The sequence below is a fragment of the Camelus bactrianus genome, chromosome 33 (genome assembly GCF_048773025.1).
Source record: "Camelus bactrianus isolate YW-2024 breed Bactrian camel chromosome 33, ASM4877302v1, whole genome shotgun sequence".
Lineage (NCBI taxonomy): Eukaryota > Metazoa > Chordata > Mammalia > Artiodactyla > Camelidae > Camelus > Camelus bactrianus.
The window spans coordinates 8131223-8156298 of NC_133571.1; the positions used below are offsets into that span (position 1 = coordinate 8131223).

Here is a 25076-nt window from a genome sequence, read left to right on the forward strand (position 1 = left end):
ACCACCTAGATTGTACACAGGGAACATAGAGTGAATGATCTTAGGTGCTGAACATATAGCAGGTATTTAAATAAAATGCTAGAAGTAGGCACAGTTTTGCCTAAAGCTGACCTAGAGAGAACAAAACTGTGGCCCTGATCTCCAGAGGGCCACACTTCGATCTAAGTAAAGAGTTGGCTGCTCACTCTGACTAGACGGTCCAGCTCCCACCTCATTGCGGGGCCCTACGAGAGTGTAAGAGAACCCAAGGGGATTGCAAGGGTGCATATGGAACCTCAAGAGCAGTCCTCCTGCACATCACAGGATACCCAGGCCCATGTCCATTTAGAAGATACGAGCCTACAATCTGGTACCTGCCAAGCTGTTTTCCCTGATGGGGTTGGGCATGAAAACTGGGTGGACTTGTGGGGCTTCTTGGGGAGGGGGAAGGGGTGAAGGCGCTCTCAATCTCTCCTGACAAATCAGGAAAAGAAACTTGTTAAGATCTGTGCCTCTGTCTCCTGGGCCTCTTCCCTACAGGGGCCCGCCCTCCGCCCCGTCTCGCTGTTTCCTCCCCTCCCCCACCCGCCCCTCCCCCATCCCACCCCATCTCGCGCCCGCCCCGCCCCCTCCGCCCGCGGGGTTCCAAGGGCAGTTGGCCCTCCACGGCCACGGTCACTCGGCCACTCGGAGCTGCGGGGCGCACGGGGTTGAGAGAGCCGGCTCTAGGGTTTGGGCTGGGAACAGAAGTTTTCTGGGGCGGGCCGGACCTGGGTGAAGGAGGTGGGAGCCGAGCCGAGAAAGCCAAGGGGAAAGAGAAGGGAAGCGATTCTGAGCTGGAGGGCCCTTGGGAGCCGCGGGAGGCTGCGGAGGGTAGGGGGGAGGCGGGGCCCAAGTGAAACCAGCCGGCCGGGCGCCCCCCGCGAGTCACCTGGGCCTGGGGGGCCCGAAACTGGGGGTGCAGATCCCTATGGAGCGCCGCCCGCTGACGGTGCCAAGTGTGCGCGGGGAGCCCGCGGGGGCCAGCGAGGGTCCCCGGGGATTGCGAGGCGTCCTCCGGGGACGGTCGCCCTGGCCCTCGCGCCCAGGCACTGTCGGGCGTCGGCCCGGATGAAATGTGGGGTCGCGGCGGCCCGATCCCGCGACCAGCCCGCTCGGGGACACCGCGTCGGCGCTGCGGACTGTCCAGGAGCTGCAGCCTGTCCAGGAGCTGCAGCCCACGGGCGCCCGGTGCTCGGTTTGTAGGCAGTGTAATTAGCTGATTGTACTCTGGTGCTTACAATCACTAATTCCACTGCCATCAAAACAAGGCACAGCATCATCCGCCGCCCCGCCGCGAGGAAGACGCCACCCTCTGCGGCAAACAGCGGACGCCGAGCGTTTGAGAGGAGCCGGCTGCGCTTCGAGATTTGATGCGTCAGCATTTAGCGCTGCTGGCCGAGCACGTTGTCAACGTGCGAGTAGCCTCTGCAAACTCCGGCGGGCTGCTGATTCTAGATACAGTTACACTGTTAACTATCTCTAGGGGTAAATGAAAGACTGTGCGATCGCATGTTAAGGAAAGCGAAATCTGTGGTGTTAAATGGCTTTAAGACGTTGAAATTGCTGGCTGGAACCCCCTATGTAATGTTTAATGCTGTATGCTGTGATTCATTGTACCTCTTTTTTATTATGTAGTAGCGTATTCACCAACCAATCAACTAAAGTGAACTACAACTGAATCAATGATTTGCCTATCACAACGTAAGGGGCACCAACCTGAGACTGCAGTTTGTGATAAACCTTTATTTTTTCTGTGAGTCTAGTTACTAGGCAGTGTAGTTAGCTGATTGCTGATAGTACCAATCACTAACCACACGGCCAGGTAAAAAGATCTGGAAATTCAACCAGATGAGCTGCCTGTGCATATTGAGGTGTTTGGGAATGTGTGTATTTGGGGGTGGGGGGTGGGTTGGAAGTGAAGATTGGGGATTGGCATTCGCTAATATCACCCATTGCCTATTTCTCATTGCTCAGCCAAGAGAGAAGTCAACATTTTGGCTGCTAAATATACAATGTATGTAATATATCTTATGTGTCTCTTTATATACTATTTTTCAGTATTCAGGTTCTGAACCAAAAAATTTTCAGATATATTAGGGAATAGGATATTTTCCTGAGCTGTCATTGTATAGATTTGTGATTAGCAACTTTTGAACTATCTTTCTGTGAGACTGTATTAATATCTTGAAAAAATAGTGCCATGAGGTCACTATGAAAACTATAAGACACTAAGGAAACTAAATTGTGATTATTACCGTGTGTCCATTTCCTTTCCTAAGTTGGTTTTATGATATCCATCTCAATTCCTGCCACAGTAATTACGACTTTCCTAACACTGAAACGGTTAAATTGTTCCTAAATTAACAATCTCCCAGGAAAGCTGTGCATGCACACTTGTTAATATTGTTATAAGAAGGCATCAACACATTTTTTCTAGTGTATTTTTCATGAAGGAACTAAGTACTCATCAGATGCACTTTTAAGTAATCATTTACAACGAAGTCTGAACAACTTTTAGTGGGACTGAGAGTGACATTACACTCTAAATCGAGCTTCTTTCCGTAAGATTGGTTTTAAAGGATTCAGAGGGGGAGATGTATAACAAAAACGCTAACAGGGGTACCTATCAGCGGAGTTCACAACTTTAGCTCCCGTAGGCAGGATGTTAGCTACCGTAGTGAATTCTCCAACGTGTGCAGGCCCAGAACTTCCCCATAGTAGGTGCTGAGCCAGAGCAATCTGGTGCGCAAAGGGGACTGGGGCGGTGGGGCTAAGGAATTGAAAGCTTTATTTAGATATATTTCGGAGAAAGGAAGCTGGGCGGGGCGGGGGAGGCGGGTGGAGGGGGAGGTCGGTAGAAGTCTGACTGAGGATATAAGAGAGCTAAAATGCTTCCCCACTGACTCCCAACAGGACAACACCCCCCAGGGTTGATGTTTTGACTCTTATCTCGACTCCAAGGCTTGGACTGGTCCCGAAGCCTGTGATCACTGCAGAAGTGCGCTTCAGGTGGCCCACAAGCGCGCGCTGAACAACCACCTCCACCGAGGAAACTGAAGGCTTCCGGCCTAAGTTGTTGCCAATTTAGCGGGTTTCCGGGTGGGGGTGGGGCGGGGGCGGGGCTGGGAGGAGGGCGAGGGAGCGTGGAGAGGCGTCCTGAGTTGCCATGGAAACGAGGCTCCGCAGCGACCCAAGCAGCGGAAAGGAGTCCTTTGAAACTTGCCACCAGGGATTACTGGTGTTCACCGGCTCTTCGGATCGAGACGCCAACTTGGCCAAGCAGTTCTGGGCCGCGGCGTCCCTGTATCCCCACAACGAATCTCAGCTGGTGCTGTCCAGAGGCAGCAGTCAGCGTCTGCCGGTGGCGCGGCCCTCCAGGAGCAGGGCTCCTGGTGAGTGGCTGCTTCCTGTCGACGCTTTCTGCCTCCTCCAAACCGACCTGGAAGATACCAGAGCCCCTCCTCGGAGAAACTGCCGGACCTAATTCTAAAATAAGAATCTTTCATTGCAGATGGCTAACGCCCTATTCAAATTGCTCTTAAACGTTCTCAGCAATCCTTCCACCCAAAAAGGATCAGAGATATCTTTGTTGCATCTAAAAGTACATCTTAAAATATCCCTTGAGTTATGACATCTGTTTGGCTTAACGGTATAGCATAATCTGGGCAAATGTTACATGTTGGCTGGCAGGATACTAAGAATGGTTGTTTACGTAATTGAGTTCAAACGTGAAAGCCGCAGAGAAAGTTGAAGGCAGAGTCAACATTAAAAAACCAAGTTCCCTGACCTGTAAGGCCTAAGATGTGGAAACTGTTATGCAATTTTTATAGGTATGGAAAGCTTAAACATCTTTAATGCTGTGGTTTTTCCAATAACTTCTTTACTTCCCTTTTGTATTTTTTAGAGAAAAGTTACGTCCAGCCTTTCATCCTTGAGAAAAGCAGTAAGTACCAAGTTTTATGCTTTTCAACATCCTGATTCCTAGATTCTTCAGAAAATAAGTAAAAAGGATACAATATCACACTGGCATAACTTCCTGAATTGCATAGCAAGACCCAGCCTCAGGGACCACTCTATTTATCCAGAGAAAAATGCCTAAAATCCTACAACACATTGAATAGGAATGTAGAAATTGGAATTTCTGATGCTGCATGTATGTTCTCTTTAGAGACCTTTTCTTGTCTCTGGACTCAGGCTACCCATCTTCTAAAGAGGTTAGAGGTTCCCTGCAGCCATATCTAATTAATTCAGTCTCCAATTATTTACAAATCTGGTTCATAGTCTAAAGGTAGTACATATTTGTGTTTACCTTCCTGCTCTATGTATTACCTTTTAACCTTTATCCAATCTTAGATCAACAGTATTGTAAAATCATGATAACATTATTTCATATTGAACTTGACTTTATTTTCTTTAGAGAGTAGAGATGTCATTGCTGAAGCTCTAAAGACTCAGGAATCTGAGGAGAAGAAAAAGTATCTCCAAAAGGTAGGCCAATATTTCAGAAGGTCATCTGATTGTTATTAAAAGCTCATTATTATTTTCTAAGTCATCCCAATTATTTTTTTAACACAGGTGTATAAAAATGTTCTACTTCTGATGTATCAGCTTAACCAACTGGAAAATCTTTAATAGAATTTGAATTGAAGGTTAAGAAATTCTATTAAACTTTGGCTATTCTCAGTCTGTGCAAAAGCCCAAGGATGTGTAAGAACAATAAATCAAAGGAAAGTGGGGGAAGATGGATTCACACAATTCAACCCAATAAGGCCCCAAACCATATACAATGTTCTAAGAACAGAAATATTGTAAGAACAGGAAAAAATTGAATTGGCTGTCATAATAAGTCACAATTAAACGAGTTCTCATCTAGAACCATTTTGACTAAAGGCTACAATTAAACACATTGGTGTTGTCATATCAACTGAGCATGTCTCTTCTTGGCAATATCCCATGTTTGCTTTTCTTGATGCAGGCACCACCTTTAACTCAGCAATTAGTACAGTGATTTATAGAAACATTTTATTTGGTTAATGGATAAATTCCATTCCTGTAACTCTTCCTGTACTGCAAAAGCAAAGATAGAAGATTGGTCTGGCCTAATGTCTTTCATCATCGGATGTATTGGCAAACTCCAAAAGACTTATCCGGAATTCTACATAAATTACAGAACAATGCATTTGAGTTTGCTGATCACATTAGTTCCCTCTGTGGACTCTTGGTGATGCCTCCAAACAAATTAAGTGATTAGAAATAGTCAGCATTTTCTTCCCTCTTGAGGCTATTAGGTACTATATGTTTATATCAGAACTTAGTGGGGGAAAGGAGCCTAATAATCAGTGAGGAAAAAATCATTAAAAATCAACTTCTTCAGAACTTTTTCATTTCATTTTTGGAAGGGACTGGAAATAAAAGATTAAAGACAAAGTATTATCAAATTGTATCATCTTTTGTCAAACGATTAAGACAATATGATGAGTTAAAGTGGATGTTCTGCTAATGGACAACAAGAAGTCTTAGAACTGATTTCCTTGCCCCAGGTTCTTCTATTATTAACTACTTAATTAATTCCCAGCTATCTGTGGAAATCCTGCCATGGCCAGTACAGTACGAGATGCTGGGAATGCAAAGATAAGACATGGTCCCTGACCTCAAGGAGCTTATAATTTGGTGGGGGAGACTGCCAATTAAAGACAAGAATTATGATACATTATTATGATAGATGTATGTGCCTCATATCATGGGAACACACTGAAGGACATCAAAATCAAGCTTAAGGAATCAAGACATTTTCCCAAAGGAACTGAGTTTCAAAGAATGTATAGAGATGACCAAAGAATGTGCAAAGCAAACCTCCATTTTGCACTAGTCATCTTCCTAAAACCCAAATCCTTTCTGCTGCTTCCCTACTGTATGTATTAGTCTCCTAGGGCTGCATAACAGAACCCCACAAATGAGGTGGCTTAAATAACAGAATTTTATTTTCTCACAGTTCTGGAAGTTGGAAGTGTGAGATCACAGTGCCACCAGAGTTGGTTTCTGATGTAGCTTCTCTTCCTGGCTTAGAGATGACTGCCCGCATCCTCACGTGGCAGAGGGAGAGAGCTCAGGTGTCTCTTTCTTCCTCATCTTATAAGGACACCAGTCCTCATATATTAGGGCCCCACCTTTACGACTCATTTGACTTTAATTAACTCCCTAAAGACTGTTTCCAGATACAGTTACACTTGGGGGTTAGGTCTTCAACATAGGATTTGCAGGGGCCAGGGGGTGGGAATGACACAATTCAGTCCACACACCTACTTTCACTTTTACCCCTGGCTCTCCATTTCTGCAGAATCAAGACCAAAACCTCCAGCATGGTATTCAAGCTCTTTTCCAATCTGCCCATAGCCTGAATCACTTCTCCCTACCACTCTCCTCCTTCCCTTCACCCCACCACTACCCCCAAGGCAGCCTCCTCTGTACAGCTGGTTCTCAACCACTAGGCTAAGGCACACTGTGTGCCACCCCCATATATGCCACCAAAGTGGTGAATGGATAAAGTGTATTTTTGCTCAACCCAAACATACACACATTATTCTATGATATCTGTCAACTTGTATATTAAGTCGAGTGGGTCCTGCAATGCAGTATATAAGATGATTCTATTTGTTGAGAATAGAAGATCAGAGGCCTAATAGAACAGCAAGCCAGCAGGACAGAAAGAGAATATTACTAAAACTGTGCCTTGTGAGTATATGGGTGAGTTTAGTCAGTACAGCACAGTGCAGTTCTGTTCAAACGATGCCATGGTGAAAAAGCAACCAAGAGAATCACATAATAACTGAATGTTCTTACAGGTCTCCTCCGATATTCCTGTGATGTAGTGCTCATAACACCCAGTTTAGTGAGTGCATATGATGTGCTGTGTATTCTAACCTAAGCACTGTGCATGTATCCACTCGCATCCTCCTTAAATAGCCTCATGATGATTATTCCCATTTAATGTAACACAGCTTACATGATTTTCCGAAGTTTCCCCAACTGGTAAGTGGTGGAGCCTAGATCCAAAGCCAATCTCCAAGCAAAGCCCAGGAGATTCATTGTATTGTAATGACTGCCAGCCGAGGCAGTGTTCAGGTACGCTGCCAAATATTCTAAAATTCAAGACTGTGGTATGAATTCAAGTATGAGAAATGCTGTTTTCAGCCCTGTGGGACTGTAAGCCACAAACCTGCAATGCATTTTTATGTCTCTGCCTAAAATGCTCTCCCCCATTTACCTTCAAGGCCAAGCTCAGGTGCAATTGTCTGTGAAGCCATCCCAGAAGTGACCTAGAGACAACAGAATAAATAGCTCCCTACTCTGTGCTCCCATAGCAAGTCACACACACCTCTCACAGTGTCGGCTACAGCCTCCCATCTGCCTTATGGCTAATTGTGTATGTTTCTGTCTTTCTGGCTAGCATATAGGCTCCTCAGTGTAGTGGACTTTGGAGACAGCTGGGTTTGCAAGTCTAACTCTGCCACTTCCTGAGTGACCCTGAGTAACCTATTCAACCCCTGTGAGGCTCAGCTTCCTCAGACAGAGAAGGAGGAAAGATAAAAATCCCACCTCACAGAGGTGATATGATACATAAAGCCATCACTCGCTCTCAACAAACGTTAATTCTCTTTTCCTGCAAGAGGGCAGAGGTCATTTCTTATTGCTCAACGCTGATGCTTCTCTGGTTAGTGAAATTCAATAAATTTTTGTTGATTAAATAAATGCATAATTGAATCAATGAATGAATGAGTGTATGCTCTACACAGTGATAATGTTTTGTTTAGCCTTTTCTATGTATATCCATCTGGAAAATTTTCCTAGGCTGATCATTTTTACAAGAATACTCCTCAAACTTAATCTGTTTGCAGGTCTCCTTTAGGACCAATTTAGTGATCACCTCAGTTTTGCTTTTACCTCATGGGTCTATATATGATGAGAGGAAATGTGACTCCCTATAATTACTAAAACTTAGAATCTATTTTTGAATTCCACTGTTTTCCTGTCTATGGTACTCTCTCTGCTGGCTGCCACCACTGCTCTAGAATTTTTTAGCTTGATGGCAGAACATAAATGGGGGTGGGAGGTTCTCTGTAACTAATAAAACATTTACAATGATCTATTTAATTTAAGAGAATCTTCCCCATGTTTTGAACATACAGATTGAGAAGTAAATTTCTGGAATAATTTTCATTCTAAGAGAGGAAAAAATATTTTCCCATCAAGTCTCTTAAAGCTTTTTTTCTTCCACTTTCTCCTTAAAATTAATGAAAAATCTAAAAATGTATTTTCCATCTCTTCTGAAAGTACCTTTATAGCTTTTTCTCCCCAACTGATATTGATTTTTCAGTTGTTGAACTTTTTTTAAACTTTGATGTTATCCTCCAGTTTGGAATATTTTCCAGGTTTGTATTATAAATGCTTTCGGTTAGTGGACAGATGCTATTAATCACAACTATTTCTGTGATGGATATCCATGGCAGAAAATCAAAAACAATTTGAGTCTGTCGAGGTTAAATGGCTTACTCTGTCCATAAAGGAAACCTTATAGCACTGTGCTAGACCATTATTCTTCCTCTGAGAGTTCTAAAGTAGTCTGAAAACATTATAATAAATGAATAGTCAGCTAATTCTTTGAAATCATAAAACTTCTTTGCTTTTTAGTTTTGCCACCTTTAAGAAAGCTCTTTAGCTGATTATCTCTTTATGAAAAGAATTATAAATAATTCATTTGCTGGGAGAAGCAGGAAGAGATCAGAGTAGTATCTTAGGGCATATGTATAGATGACATACTAGGAAATGCCCATCTGGAATTAAAGTTTTAACATGAGTGAATATAAATGAAAGGTTTTTCCAAGGAGAATATGCAATCTGCAGAACAGCAATAAAGGTACACTCTGTACTGGGAATGAGGGTTTAATCTGTTCAGTCACACAACCTGTACAACCAGGGCTGGCCCTCGTGTAAGTCTGCCTCGAAAGTGAGTTTGCTCTATGGCACACCCATCAACCAGAAGCCAGTTGTGCTATGATGAGAGCACTCTTAGAAGAAGAAGAATCTAAGGAGCTTCATGAAGCTGTGTTTTTAGGCACCGAATCATGAAGGTGGGAAACTGTAACATTATCCTCTATTATCTTACATTTTAAAAGGGGTTCTCAGAATCACTGAATCAGTTTTGTAGATCCAATCTAAGATGTAAGGGATTTCCTCGCTGTCATTGCCAGGGTGCTCAGATCAAAATCCTCTTTGGTGTCAAATTGCCCAGTATTGGCTTCCCAGACAAACCCAAATCTTCTCAGTAACAGTGTTATCTGGCTTTGTTTTAATTTTGCTTTCCTGCTCTAATGTAATAATAACAAAGTTCCTGCTCCTCCATAAAACAAATACCATTAGGAAGTGGTGGATCTCTTCTTCACCAACAAAAATCCTTGTTTAAATTCTTGTTGCTCGCAATTTGTCAAAGAATTCAAGTGGAAGAATAATAAAAACAGACTGTGCATTTACAGTAACAAGCAAATATTTTGGTAGCAAATGATAATTAAAAGCTTGTATAAATATGAATTACTCTGTTATATCCTCTATTGTACCACTTTGTTTTCAAACATTATTCAATTCTGGGAAACATTTTCAGTATAGATGAGGTTCCCCTCTTAGTCTTCTTTAGTAACGTCTACAGTCCCTAAAAGGACACTTGCGGTAAGAAATGAGATTTGAGATCAAATAGCTGAATTCATTGGCCCAGACAGACCCAGGCCTAGAGTTGGATCAGGTCATGCCCCAAGTGCATCTCATCCTTTTTTTCCAAAGATCTATATACTTTATCTTCTGTATACATTCACCTTAAGAACAAAGGAAAAGCATTTTAAGCCCTACAGTACAATTAGGCAAGAACCCATGCTATCTGCTTGCAAAACATGATTAAATGAAACACTTGAACACAGAATGAAGCCAAAAAGGATCACACACTTTTAAAAATAAAGGCAGAACTATCAACTGGATTCCAGCTACACAAAGCTTTATTGTTCAAATTAGTAAACACCTTCTAAGCAGTAGGGCAAATCAAGCAGGGTCTACTGAAGAACTGGATTATTCTGTAGGTCAAGTAACTAAAAAATAATTACAGCACACCTGAAATCACAGCCAAAATCTGCCTTTTCCTTTGCCTCCATCAAAGGCGGATGAAAAGCTCTGCAGAGAGGTTACGTTGGGGCCAGGTAGTTAAACAATTTCTGTATCTACACGTGCTCCATCATTTTATTGTTTTCTATGATAAGATGTTTTAGTCACATGAACTGTGGTCAGGAATATCCTCAGAGCCATTTGTCCATTTGGCTCCTGAGATTATGCCGTTCCCCAAGCCACCATGTTGGTGATATTGTCAACCATCATGATTCACGATTCCATATTTGCAAATTCACTTACTAGCTGCAGTTTATTTGTAACCCCCAAATCAATACTCACAGCACTTCCATTGGAAGTTATTGGAGGACGTTCACAGAGCGGTGAAAAGTTTGAATTTTCCTAGCTGAGGTTGAACAAGATGATGTTCTGCCTTCCAGTTTCAGCTCTCGTATTGTGAACACATTTCCTTTTTACACTTTATTTGGTGCCACGGTGTTTGGTTTTTTTTTTATTTTTATGATTTAGCCTCCAAGTGCTGAAGTACTGTCTGGTGTTCCTAAGTGTAGGAAGGTTGTGATGTGTCTTACAGAGAAAATACATGCGTTGGATAAGATTTATTCAGACATGAGTTATAAGTGCTACTGGCCATGAATTCAATGTTGATGAATCAACAAGGTATTTTAAATATGGTGTCTTTAAAGAGAAACTCACATAAAACAAGGTTATATACTGATCCATTGATAAAATGTTGTGACCAAAGGCAAGCAAGAACCTCGGAACAATGGTCACCTCTGTTACATTGAGTCTACCATTTCTTCTGCCTGGAAATGCCTTTCTCCCATTTCTCTCTTTAGCTGATGCCTACTTGTAATTAAAAACAATGCAAAAATAGTCACATTCAAGTCTCTCCTCACCCTCACATATTCCCCGGTTTGATGCAAATGCCCCTTCCTTTGTGCTTCCATAGTACCCCGTGCATTCCCCCAGCACAGTCCCTGACACACAGTCCTGTGGTGTAGTTGATGTATTTTTCCTGCAGGCTCTAAATTCCCTAAGGAAAAAGATCATGACTTCCTTGATTTTATAATCACAGCACCTGACAAGTAGTAGATGCTCTCCTAACCCACCAAATAAACGCTTATGAGTGAACTTTACAGAATGTTTGCCCAAAGCAGCTGAAAACGTTGTGGCCTTAGTAAGAGATACAGGCAAGGTCAGGATCAAAGCTGAAGAGGCAGTGTCAAGCTCAGGCATGAGCGGCTGAGCAAAGCCACCAACAGTAGGATGAGCCCTGGAGCCAAAAGTTAGAAGAACCTGATTTAGAAAAATTGTGCAAGATGCATTCAACAAATATTTATTGAGAACCTCTACGTACCTGGCACCGTGCTAGGCACTGGAGTACAATAATGAACAACAACTAGAAATGTGTTTTAAAGATACAAACCCTGCCCTTATCTGAAACTTGCAGTCTAATCAGGGAGAGATTTATGGAAGAATTATACATGATGTTAGAAGAACATTTAACATTATGTGTAGCAGTGTGGATCCAATCAAGGGAGTCAGGGAGGATTTCTGCAAAGATGAAGCTGAGATTTGGAGGAAGAGTGGGCATTAATTAAGCCAGAAGGAGGGGAGGAGGGAGCGTTAGGAGAGCATTCCGGATAGCAGAAACAGCATCGCGCATGTCAGAAGCTGAATGGCCAGTGTGGTCATGGGACGGTCAGACCATGGGAAGAACCATAAGAAGCCATTGAAAGGTTTTAAGTTGGAGGATGATAATATCTGATTTGTTTGAAAAAGTTCAGGAGAATGGACTGAAAATGGCCAGAGCAGAAGCAGAGACGTCAAAGCAATCATCCAGTTGGGAGGTGATGGTGGCTTGGATGAGGAAAAAGTAGATTTAAGAGATATCTAGAAAGCAAAACAGGTAGGACTTGAGTCGTGTATTGGATATGGAAAGTAAGGCTTGCCTAACGGGATGGATGGTGCCATTCTCTGAAACAAGGAATGTTAAATGAATGTCAGGTTTTAGGGTATTTTTTGGAGGGGGAAGGGGTTAGAAGGTCAGTTTAGACTCATGGAGTGTGAGGTGCCTTCAGATAAGCAAAGATAAGCCTATTTGAGCTGTCAAATAGGCCTGTGAACATATGGTGCAGAGATGAGATAGAGTCATCTGGATGGAGGATCCCGCACCCCCTCCTCCTCACATCTTAATGGGCAGGACAGGGAAGACATACCTGGAAGGGGAGATCTGTCCCATTCACTCATTCACCGCTTTTTTTTCTATGAAACCATGAACATGATGAAAATGTTTAAGACTCAGTAGTTACTTATTTGCTAAGGACAAGCCTTGATCATTATTGCAGATTGAATCATCAGTAGCATATAATTCAGTTCTATATAGGAGTATCCTTAAGATATCTACATGTCATTGAATTTAAAGATGTAGTATTCATTTATATTCATATTTTTCTCAACATTAAAATTCAAATCTCACTGACTTTTAAAACAAGTGCCTTTTAAAGAGACATTAAAGCAGTTTTTAAAAACCATTTTTGCTTTTACTTTCATGCATTTGTTTTGTGTAAATGTTTTAAAACAAGAGCTATGCCCATCAGGTGATTATTATTGGTTTTTCATTAATATATAGGTAACAGGATTTTAAAATATATAACAGAACCAAGAAAATAAACATTTTTCTTCTTCAGAACAGATAAATTCATATTTTATCAAAACCTACATTTAAGAAAAATTGTATTGACTCCCTTTTATATAAAATGACTGATATGTTTTTTTCATTTTAGTAAGCCATTATTTTTAAAATGAAAATTAAATATGCCAGAGCTGGGATTTGAGCCAGGACCAAGCAATTTCCAGGAGGTATGAAAAGGTGCTTGAATATGCATTTTTTTTCCTCAAGTCAGCATTCTTTCTCCCTCCAACTAATAATCCTCTAACACGTTTCATCAACTCCCATAGATTACTGCCTTTAGGTCTACCTAAATATCAGATTAGAGCTAGAGAAAGCCTTTTCACTGATTATTCAAGCTATCTTTTAAAGGGCACGGTAGATTACTTGAGGTCCAACATTTCTGTATCTTATTATTAGAGCAGATATAAATTTACTATGTGGAAGTTGTAGAATCTATATAGCAGATTTCAATTAATAAATACAGGGAATGGTAGTAAATTCATGGAGCAAATTCATAGTTGAATCATTCTGTTATCAAAATCAACAAACCAAGAGATGCATACTGCCTTTTGGAATCAAGCCCAAATGTGAGGCTTTTTACTGATACATAACTTTACCTTAAGCCAATAATAATTCTCACCTTCCTCAGATGCATTTGTAACAGAACAGAATTGGAACCTACTGAAGATTAAGACTGCGTAGAATAAGAACTAAAATTCCCTTGTAATCCCATTAGACATTTTAACTCCCAATTATTGGCATAGAAATAATAGTTAAATTCTGGAGCCTCAAGAAAAAAAAATCAGATAATGTTCTCTAACCTCTGTAAAACCACAGAATCTTGGTTCTACTTAGGTAATATTCTAAATTTAGAATGGAATTCCCATTTTACAATTGACTTGCAATCCAAAATTCTATCATAAATATTTAGTGTACATTTTAAATTAAGATCTCAGTTCATCAGTTTATAAGAACCACTGTAATTCAACTATTCTTCACCCTTCACCACTTTTAGCAAGTACTACGTGATACCGTAAGTAAATGAGCTTGATCAAAGCAGACCTCACACTGAATTAGCTCCCCCTGCTGTGTATTAACAGAGCACACATTTCCCACTAGAATATAAATTTTTCTTTGAGAGTAGAGACTGTGTGTGTGTGTATGTATATGTAAGTGTGCCAAAATCTCCAGTATGTGTTTGAGGTGGTATAGCAAAAGAAGTTACTGCCAGTTATTAGTTACCTAATTAATGTTAAGTGACCCAGAGAAAAGCTGTTCATTTTTATGCTGATTGAGTTCCTTCTGCCTGTAAAGTGACAATAATATCACCACCTCACTGTGTTAGGAGGATTCAACGAATTACTCACACAAAGCCTGACATCCAGCAGTTACCCAATGAAAGCTTGTTTTTATCTTCTCCACTTTCCCTCTTTTCTTTTTAACACATAATTGAAAAATAAAAATTTAGCAGGTACAAAATAAGCTTTATTATTCAATAAAATGCTTTGACCAGAGTGGTAAATCTCAAAGGATGATGAGTAAATTATGAAAGGCATGGTCACCCAGGTATCCACATCCTGATTAAAAGATACAATCGAGATTGGCTTGCTCGTAGTGTTAAAAAGAGATTCTCACAGATTTTTCTTAATCTATCTTTATCATCTGCAAAAGAAAAATTACCACTGAAGATATATATTTTGAAATTTCAACCTTGGAGCAAAATGTGAGGGCAAAGTTAATTTACCCATTGCAGGTAAATAAAAGGTAATTAAATTTATCATAATGCCTCTCTCCACAAATGTAGATTAAGAGGTAAACATCATGATGATTCTGAAGGTCTGGATTAGTGGTTCTCAACTCTAACCCTGTCAAAAATCAAGTGGGAAAAGAATATTACTGTATTCCAACTACACATACCCTTCGCAACAGTTCTTGGAAACCTAGAAAAAGAGTCCAGAATAGAAGCTAACTTAGACACTAAGTCTATTAGAAGTGGAGAACAGTACAGCAAGTAGACCCAACTCAGTCCAAGGCCAATCCAGCTGATGAGTTCAATATTGACAAAAACTAGTTGAAATGATAAATATGGCCCTGATCTACCTAAGTGCTACAGATTTGGTCTGCTTGTTTATTTTTTGTTTCTGAATAAATAGATGGGCCTGTTTTTTATTTCTTGAAATAGTTTGGTAAGTTATTTTTTTCCTAGAAAATTATCCATTTCATCTATATTTTCAAATTTAATGGTTGTAAAGGATTCATAGTGTTTTTAATCATCTTGGTAATCTCTACTGCAGCTCTAGTTATTACCCCTTTTCACTTCTAATCATTTGTATCCTTTTTTCTTTTTTCTTTTTTTTTTTTTTGCCTTTACATAAAAATTTTTTAAATTGAAGTATAGTCAATTTACAATGTTGTATTAAATTCTGGTGTACAGCATAATGATTCAGTTATACATATATATATTCTTTTCGTATTCTTTTTCTTGATAGGCTATTACAAGATATTGAATATAGTTCCCTGGCTACAGAGTAGGACCTATACAGTTGTTTATCTGGTTTTGTGATGATTTTTTTTTGTAATTCCACTTGGACAAGACCTTCTGCCAGAGTTCAGTAGGTGTTCTGTGAGAATTATTCCACGTGTAAATGTATTTTTGATGTATTTGTGGGAGAGGGTGAGCTCCACGTCCTTCTATTCCACCATCTTGAAACCATTCTCTGTATCCTTTTTTCTTAAGTAATTATGCCGAAGGAGTATCTATTTTAATAGCCTTTTCAAAAACTCAATATTTGGTCTTATTATCCTCTGCCATATTTTTGTTTTCTGTGTAATCAGTTCTTGATTTTTATTACTTCTCTTTTCAATTTTGAGTTAGTTCTTACTTTCCTTCTAACTTCCTTCCCTTTTTACTTTGTGAAAAGTTTTGTTGTTTAATTTTCCACTTTAATCTCTTTTCTAATATAAGCCTTTACGGTTATAAATATCCCTCAAAGTACTATTTTAGCTGCATCTCACAAGCTATGTAGCATTTTCATTATTATTCCATTTTAAGTATTTTAAAATTTCTATTCTGATTTATAACTTGTCCCATAAATTATTCAGAAGTATGCTTTTTAATTTCCAAATGTGTGAAGTCTTCTTATCTGTTTTTTATTTCTAACTTACTAATATTGAGGTCAGAAACATAGTTCCTATCTTCTACTAAAACAATTTTAAACAGAGCTTTCTTTATGTCAAGTTCCTCAACATGATGCCATTCAACTGTCCTACCCTGTATACCTCTTTTCCCTGTATACCTTCTTGTCCCAGACACCATCTTTAAGCAGCTCTGAGCCCACTCCTGCCTCTGTGTCTCTGTTTACCTTTACTTGTACTGCTATCTTCTTCCCATCACTAAGCGTGCTTTCTGGGTCATGATCATTAAGCTAGCCCACTGCTTCTCTAGCTGCTGTTCTGAATGTGATGCATTGTTTTTAAATCTTTAGATTATTTATTTTGGAACTCTTTTAAGGTTCTTCTAAAAATGTCACATGTTTTACATTTTTAAACTTACATTGAGATTTTTAGATTCAGTAATGGATTTGTGTAAATATTATTTTGCTTTATGTCCTTTCCTTCACACGTTTTGATGTTTGTGTCATGAGCATGCATTGCATTTATATTCAAAGGAAAGAATAAATATTTTAAATTTCTATTTGAATTAATATATTTCCCCCAGTGCTTCTAAGTTTGTTTTCTTTGTGTGTGTGTGTGTGTGTGTGTGTGTGTGTGTTTCCTTTTCCAACCATCTGCTCCTCTCACTGGACAATAATATTTTTGAGAACTAACTACACAGCATTTACACTCTAAATCCTTTACTCACATTCACATTTAATCATCAGAACAGTTCTATCTGAGAAGCCTTATAATTACCCCTATTGCAGACGAAGGAGCTGAAGCTGAAACATGTAAGTGACTATTTCAGCTAAAATATAGTAAAGACAGTTTGAACCTCGGTCCACCTGACAATGGAGCCAAGGTGCTTAATTACTGTATCACACTGGTTTCAGGAGCTTCTGGATTCTCCAAGTATTGGAATGGTTGCCAGGTAACTAAGCAAAGAGCTGATTTTGGAACCAATTCAATACTCTTCTAAGATGTTCTTAAAATTAAATTCAGTAATTAGGCTCTTATACTATGGGAGTCAAGATAAATTTGTTTTGGTAATGGAGAGAGGTAATCAAAATTATACACTACCATATGCTATTTTTGATGAATGTTTCACAAAAAAATTCAATCATAATATGAGGAAGAAATGCATTTTTCATATGAGAATTAGGTTTTGAGAAGAAAGGACCTTTCTTTTAAAGTCTAGTGTTTGTTAAGAGCTTTTTTTGGTAACTGAAGACTAACTGAGGGGGAAGTTTATAATACACTGGAGAATTTGTAGACAAAGAATTTCTACTGCATAATTAAGGGCAAATAATATCTTACATCTAATATCTCTCCTTGTTTCTCCTTCCTTCCTTCCAACTCTACTCACTAACTCACCTGTAGGTAAGAGGTTGAATCATCAGAAACCCTCCATGCCTGTACACAGAGGATGGGTAATCCATCCTTCCTTTCTTTTTCCCACTCTTTGACATTTTTGAAAGCACTGAAAAAAAAATTTTCTCTAATAATAATACTAGATACCATTTACTAAATATCCACCATATGCCATGCATTATGCTAAGCAATGTTTGTATTTATCTCCAATTTTCACAACCTTCCTTATAGATGAGAAATCGATACTCAGAGAAGTGATTCTTTGATTTATCCAAGATCACAAACCTCTAGTCAATGGGTTAGTGGTTATAGCTGGAGGAAGGAAAGGAGGAGCCATTAATCATACAGCAGAATTGGGATTCAGACCCAAATGTACCTGACTCCACTAATCTATGTTGCCACTCAAACTGTTTGGCTCTGAAAAGCCAAAAATAGAGAACTCAGCAACTTAATTATTGAAGTGACACTAAAATTCATTAACCTTCTATAAGACATTAAACTTATATTTTATCTTATCCTAATTTCCTGAGATCAACTTTTATTCCATAATTTATTTTTTTCAGGAGTAGTATATAAGGAATGTAACTACAGTGAATAATATAAGAAGACATCCAATATTAAAATATAAATTCTGAACCCCTTATACTATTATTTTAAGAATTAATACATTAATAAATTAAAATATCTTATAAAATTCCATTAATGTGCGAACTCTATATTTTCTGCTTAATTCTGTTGTGAACCTGAAACTGCTCTAAAAGAATAAAGTCTAATTTTTTTAAATCCATTAATGAACACAGCCAAAACACCATGCCATGGTTAGAAATGAGAATTCTTTTGTTGTTATGAAATTATTTATTTATAAGAATTATTTATTTGTAAGAATTTTCTCCTGCTACTGAATTTGTTTAGTTATCCTGGCAGAGATTTCTTAGAATAGTTGCCAGTGTTTCTGTTCTGATGACACAGTTGCCTGCAGTAGTTGTCATTCCCAGGAAGCATGTCCAGGAAGCAGAAATCAAATCATATTTGAAAGCTTTGTTTCTGGTGCATTATATTATATTATAAAAATGATTAGGCATTAAAATCCATTATAATAGAAAAGTATCTGAAATCAAAATTTTAAATGAATGACTTTTTATTCCACTATTATTTAGAACCTTGTATTAACAAGATTACTTAAATATTTGTCTGTTATTACATTAAAAGCATTCTGACAATCTAGCTTGCCTATGACTACCCAGTAGTTACACAGAAAATAATCATGTATTTCTGTTCATAGATTTTAAGAACTAAACTTACCTACAGTTTAATTTCACTTTCTAAGACTTTTTTTTTTGCTTAGACTAATAATTTTGTATTAGACAATGCAATGGTTTCATTCACGTATCATGACTCAGTTAATTCAATTCAACAAAAATTCATTGAGTACCGTTTACAAGACACGGTTAAGATATAAGGAAGAATAAAAAGATGTAAGACTCTGAAAAGGACATGGTAGCAACTATGAGATAAAGCAGAGAAAGGAAGATCAACATTGTAATAAAGGTAAAAAGTGCTGTGTAATCACAGTGTGGGAGAAATTATAACATTGAACATGTACACTGAAAGTATCCCAAATCTTTATCTATAGACATTATTTTATTTATTCCATAGCAAACTGACAGGTATTTTTAAGTTAGCTTAGTTTTTAAAGGACCCTGAATTTTTTTTCTTTCAATAGCTATAATAAATGATGCCTAAAATTCAAGTGTAAAGTAGAAATCTTGTCCCAAAATAAACAAACTTAAAACTGTAGGCTTATAAAAGGCAAGATTAATACGACTTGAACAGAGTGGTGCAAAGCCAAAGCATCAGTGGTCCCCGCTGCTGGTTACTCTTGTCCCCACACGGCTCCACCTCCCGCATCGCAGGGGAGCGTGCCTGAGCCCGCAGCTTCTCTTGCAGACATCAGGACTGAAGAATCATCCTGAGGAATTACTCAGCAATGCACAGCCTCTGGAGCTTTGCACACTGTTTCCTCTACCTCGAAAGCTTCCTTCCTACTGTCTCTCCTGTTATCTGGTGACTACACTTTCAGGTCTATACTTGGACATGACCTCCTCTGAAACACCTTCCCTGATCAAGGATCCCTCTTCATTTGAAACTGCTTACTTGTCTTTTTCTCTACAAGTCTGCCATCACCTGGCAGACAGGAACTGTATTTTGTTCGGCGCCCGAGCACAGTAATGTTACATCATAGGTGCTCATTATGGATTGAAATGTGTCCCACAAAAGAAAAAAAAAAAAAAAAGACATGTTAAAGTCCTAGCCCCAGTGCCCCGAAATGTAACCTCACTTGGAAATAGAACCATTGTAGAAAAAAATTAGTTAAGAAGTTAATTACTAGAGTAGGGTGGGCCCCTGATCCAAAATGACAGCTATGTGAAGACAGAAAAGCACAGGGAGAAAGCAATGTGACAACGAAGGCAGAGACAGGTGTTACACAGCTGCACGCCAAGGAGTGTCACAGACTGCCAGCAAACCACCAGAAGCTAGGACAGGAAAGGAATGATTCCTCTACAGAATTCAGAGGAAGCCTGGCCCTGCTGGCACCTTGATTTTGGATTTATAGCCTCCAGAACTGTGCGACAATAAATATGTTGTTTTAAGCCACCCAATTTATGATTATTACTGCAGCTCTAAGAACATAGTGGTGCTCAATAAAATCAATAAAATTGAATGGATGGACGGATGGCTTAGAATTTTTACCTCACTCGGACAAATCTATGTCCATTCTCAGTTGTATCTTGCTTCCAGCCTCAATCTAAACAGTGTTTCATTCATTTTATTTGGCCATATGAAGATGCAAGTTTGGTTTGTCAGATTCTCACGTTTTTCTCAACTACTCGATGTGCAACTTTCTGCCTGGCTGTCTCTAAAACTGAACATAATGAGATTCTATGAAAAAAAAATTTTGGACCTGTGCTTGCCTCTTTTTATACAGTCTATATATCGTGATAAATCTTCATGCCTACACTAAATTGATTTCTTTCACTCTTAAGAAAATTTACCTGTCTCAATATCTACAACAGAGGAGCCCCAAGAGTGTGAGGCTCTGTTCTGTATGCAAGCTACTTAGAAGAGCCCTCTTGCTGTGGACGTAGGTGGTGGCGTGCTATTTGAGCTGGCTGATTCTGTGCCTTGCTACCATATAATTTTAGTTAAAATTAGGCGATTTGGTGGCCAATAGCTTGGGCTTTGTTGTTAAATAGGGCTGGCATCAAATCCAGTTCTGTAAAATATATTTTTTTAACTTTTAATATAAATAAATTTTTAAAAAATTTTTAAAAGAAAAAGAAAAAGAAACAAATCTAGTTCTGCCACTTGAAAGCTTGGGTAAGTTTTTAACCTTAGTACTTTCCGTATTCCTCATCTGTAAAACAGGATGATAGTGGTGTCAAACTTCTGTGTTATAAGAAAATAATGATAAAATGTATACAAAGTTCTTAGCGTCGTTCAGCTGGTTCATGGTTCATAGCTAATATTTTTATTAAAATGAAAAATTTTAATTCTGCCCCAAAATACAGAATGGAAAATGAAAAAATTTCTACCCTCCATAGAGAGAAATCTTGATTATTGAGCCAAAAGACTCACCCACTTTTTTTTTTTTTTTCCCTTTCCACAGGCTATAAAGAGAGATGAGATTATCCAACTCTTAAGAAAACAAAGAGAAGAAAGGATCTCCGTGAGACTGATAGGGAGGCATTCAGATAAATCTGTTTGAACTATGGCAAATTCTCATAGGTTTTATAGCTTAACCCCTAAATCTAGATATTCATGGTCCAGAGCCTTCTCTATGCTGGAGGTGGGGCAGGGCATAGACATCAGATAATCTGGCAGTGATTGATAAACCAAAGCTACCTCCAGAGTGTGCAGCGCTGCCGAAATAGAAGTGAGGTGCCGTTGTCACTGGCTTATTGTCAAATGTTGTAAAGCTGTAGGATATTACCATGAGCCCATGCTTCAGGGCTAGTATTTATTTCACAATGATTGATCTTGCTTAGATCATACAAAAACAAACACTAAATGAAGAGGGACAAACAACAAAAGCAAGAGCACCCCATAAACGTATGGATGTACAAACACTCTCCGGAATGAGCCCCAAATGCTCTAATCCGGACCATTTCTGAGCTCACAGTCTCCTGATTTAAGAAGCTACTTGTTACAAACTCTGTGATAATTTTACCTCAGATTAATTTGCTAGTAAGTGAATTTCAGTCAGGGCAAGAAGTAAAAATTTTCCCTTTTGATTTTTGTTGTGTTTTGTTTTTTTTTAAGAAAGAACTGGTTTCCCTTCCTTATAAACCAAAGGCCAAGGTGCACAAAGCAAAGTAAGTTCCCTTAAGGAAGTGCTTCTTTTTTCTTGCTGTTTGTCCCCTACCTTCAAATCTAAAACCCCACTCATTGTCTTAGAGATTTGTTGCCTTGAGAAACCTTTCTTGCGTTCATCTGCGTTAAAGCTTGTGTGCCCATTTACCTGTCTGTGCAATATGCAAGCATAAGTTGGTGCAAACAGGAGAAGAGGTCAAACTTGAGTCTCTGTACGCATTCTCTTTCTCTCCTGTCCCATCATGGGTAATTGTATTCACCTGCCATCACACCCTCTCAGCTCCCCTCTCCCCCACCCACACCTAGCCCGCCCATCTTTAGCAAATCAGCAGTCTTCTAGATTATCAACTCTGGTACCACCAAACGCATGTGTAAGGATGCTAAATCTACATTCATGTAGCAAAGCTTTAGACTCACAGTGATGGGTTAATAGCTTTATCCCTGGAATAATGTTAGAGCAAGACCAGGCACACCGTCCAGAAGAGTTTAAAGGAAACTGGCTGTCACTGGTTCACCATTAAAGAACCCCTAATTTAAAATGTCTCCATTTTTGTATTATGACTGAAAACCAATGTGGCTAACTCAACATTAATTTGACAAATATTTATTTGCATACTACATTCAGGGAAAGGCAAAAAGTAATAGAATTTTTATTCTTTTTTTTCTCCATTTTTTTATTCAAGTAGTCAGTTACAATGTGTCAATTTCTAGTGTACAGCACAGTGTCCCAGTCATGCATATACATACACACATATTAGGATTTTTATTATTAATCTCATTGGTATTGAGATTGACTCTCTTTAATGTTAACAAATGTTATTAAAGAAAAATGAATGTCTACACTAATTTTAAAAACTTCTTTAAATAAAAGGAAAGATTACTTAATCACCTGACTGCATTGTCTATACAATGCTCAGTAACTTGACTTTTTGCTTTTTAGACAGATAATTTGACTTAGCTTCTAAGGATGGGGTAAAACTAGTCCAATCAAAAGATTCACTTATCTGATTCACAGAATGAAGACTGCTGATTGAATAGTATCAATAGATCTGTCTGGTACCTTAGATTTCCATGCACATTTTTATAGGAATGATCAGAACAGTCCTGTTACTACCCATGTGGATCCACCTAAGAGTTCAACAGTATTTCACAGCTTGAACAGACAATTCCCTTAATAATTTAAGTGCTTACCGAATTCCTGTTATATGTCAGCCTGCCCTCCCTCCTCTGTCCCAAAACCTTGGATTTTATTCCATTTCACTGTGACATCTTCTTCCTCCAAGCTTCTTATGCAGTTACTGCCTGCACCCTTCTTTTGGCAATCGGTCATGCACTGCTTTGTGCCCATATTTTGTCATTATTGAACTCTTATTATGTCTTAAGTTGTTAGTTAACTTTTCACATACTTTTTACTTGTCTATGACGGTAGTGTAAGCTCCATGAGAAATTGGGTCACCCAAAAAAAACAAATTTTTTTTGTTACAAATATTTCATGTAGGTAGTGTGCATATTTTGTTACACACATATTTTAGCTAAAAAAAGTCATGTCATTCAGTATTAGCTAATTTAGAAAGTAGTGTTTCTATACTGCATATTAATTTATAAACATTTTTTAAATGTTTGAAATATCTTAAGACACAATTTCACTTTAATTTTGCCCTCTTTTTTCCCCCTTCCATCCTTCTGTCTACCCAAACCCCCCACATAAACAGATATGCCCTTACCATCACTCCTTCAACAGTCCTTAGGATAATCCATGTCCTTTTCTGTCACAAAGAAAGAACTAAAAAGTGTGTACACAGTAAAGTTTTAGTAGCAATATGGGTTTTTTTTTAATCCACCCAGGAATATTTGCAATTTAGAAGTGGGCTGACTAGAAGGAACAGTGGGTAATCCAAAGAAATCAATTACCGATGATGAAATCTCAGTTTGACTCTTGGGGTGAGCAAATTACATTTAAGTTTAGGAGGTCTGCTTTCATGCCCTTCAAGTCACACTTCATGGTGGAATGACCACTCCTTCCACCTACAAGATTATACTTGGTTGTAAACTCTAATGAATCATCAGAATCCAAGAGATCTTTATTGGAGAAATTTTCAAAAGTTGTTTTTCATACTACATTGTGTTCACAACTACAGAGTTCTGTGCGTCGGAACTAATTCACGTTACTGCCAACAGGAAAGTGATTTCAGAGTCAGAGAAAAAAGACCAAGAAGAAGTGAAAGCATTGGCCTAAATGGATTGACACATGGGAGAGGATGGCTCACTCAGATCTTCAGTTCTGAAACAAGTGAATCCTGCTTTTACATCAGGATCATTGGAATCAGTTCAATTAGACAAAGAAATAAAAGTTAAATATGCAACGCTTTAGGAATTTTACCAGTTATTGAATACTTGTGTCTACTTTAATTATTTTACTACTGTATTTGATACTACACAGTATCATCTTTCTTATCTTATACATTCTCAAACTCCTATTTAATCTTGTTTCCATTTGAAGGGTATTTCCAAAATTGCTAATATTTGATCTATATTATAAATATCAGGGGAGGAGGGGATAGCTCAGTGGCAGAAGGCATGCTTAGCATGCACAGGGTCCTCGGTTCAATCCCCAGTCCCTCCAGTTAAATAAATAAATACATACATACATACCTCAAAGCCCCCCAAAAATTTAATAAATGTTTATTTAAAAATAATCAGAAAAATAAGAAATAGTAAAAACAATAAGGAAATAGAGATTAAAGAAATGTCAGTCCTGAAAACTCTGTCTTCTTGCTGTAAAAAGAAAGTCTATTTTCCAAAATTTGGTTTATTCAGTTTCTGGAACATGTCTGAAGCCAGAAATGAATTGCTTTTAGTTCTGTGACTAGCTGGCTTAACATTCTTATGTCTTTATACACATGCATGTAATCCCACGGCCATCCTCCCTCACTTTCAAAGGTCATTCCCTTTGGTATACACTGGAAAAGAGGAGGTTGAGAGTCTGTCCCCTCTGCGTTGTCGAATTGGAGGGTTGTACACGCCGCATCAGTGCTCGTAGACCTGTTTAGGACCACCATGCACTTTCCTCCTGGCCTCCACCTGCAACCCCTGGACACAGCCTCTATAAGATGCAGCTCTCATCCACAGGGCCAGCGGAGGAGTGGGTCACCCATTGGTCAGAACTTAGTCATTAGGGACACACCAAATTGCAAGGGAGGCTGGGAAATAGTCTTTAATGGAATTCTAACGAGTCACTGAATTCAAGGACTCTGTTACAACAAGAAGTGGAGAGTGGATATTAGCATTTCTGCCACAACACTATTGAGAGAAAAATGTT

The 25076-nt window shown here is 38.9% G+C and overlaps 1 protein-coding gene across 1 annotated transcript; it reads left to right on the forward strand.

The window, feature by feature from the left end:
- Nucleotides 1–3111: 3111 nt before the first annotated feature.
- Nucleotides 3112–24136, forward strand: HOATZ (HOATZ cilia and flagella associated protein). Its single transcript, XM_074356833.1, has 6 exons — nt 3112–3413; nt 3926–3964; nt 4439–4509; nt 21054–21113; nt 21707–21759; nt 23936–24136. The coding sequence occupies exons 1-6, from the start codon at nt 3188–3190 to the stop codon at nt 23991–23993; spliced, it is 507 nt and encodes a 168-aa protein (XP_074212934.1). The 5' UTR covers nt 3112–3187; the 3' UTR covers nt 23994–24136.
- The last annotated feature ends 940 nt before the right edge of the window (nt 24137–25076 follow it).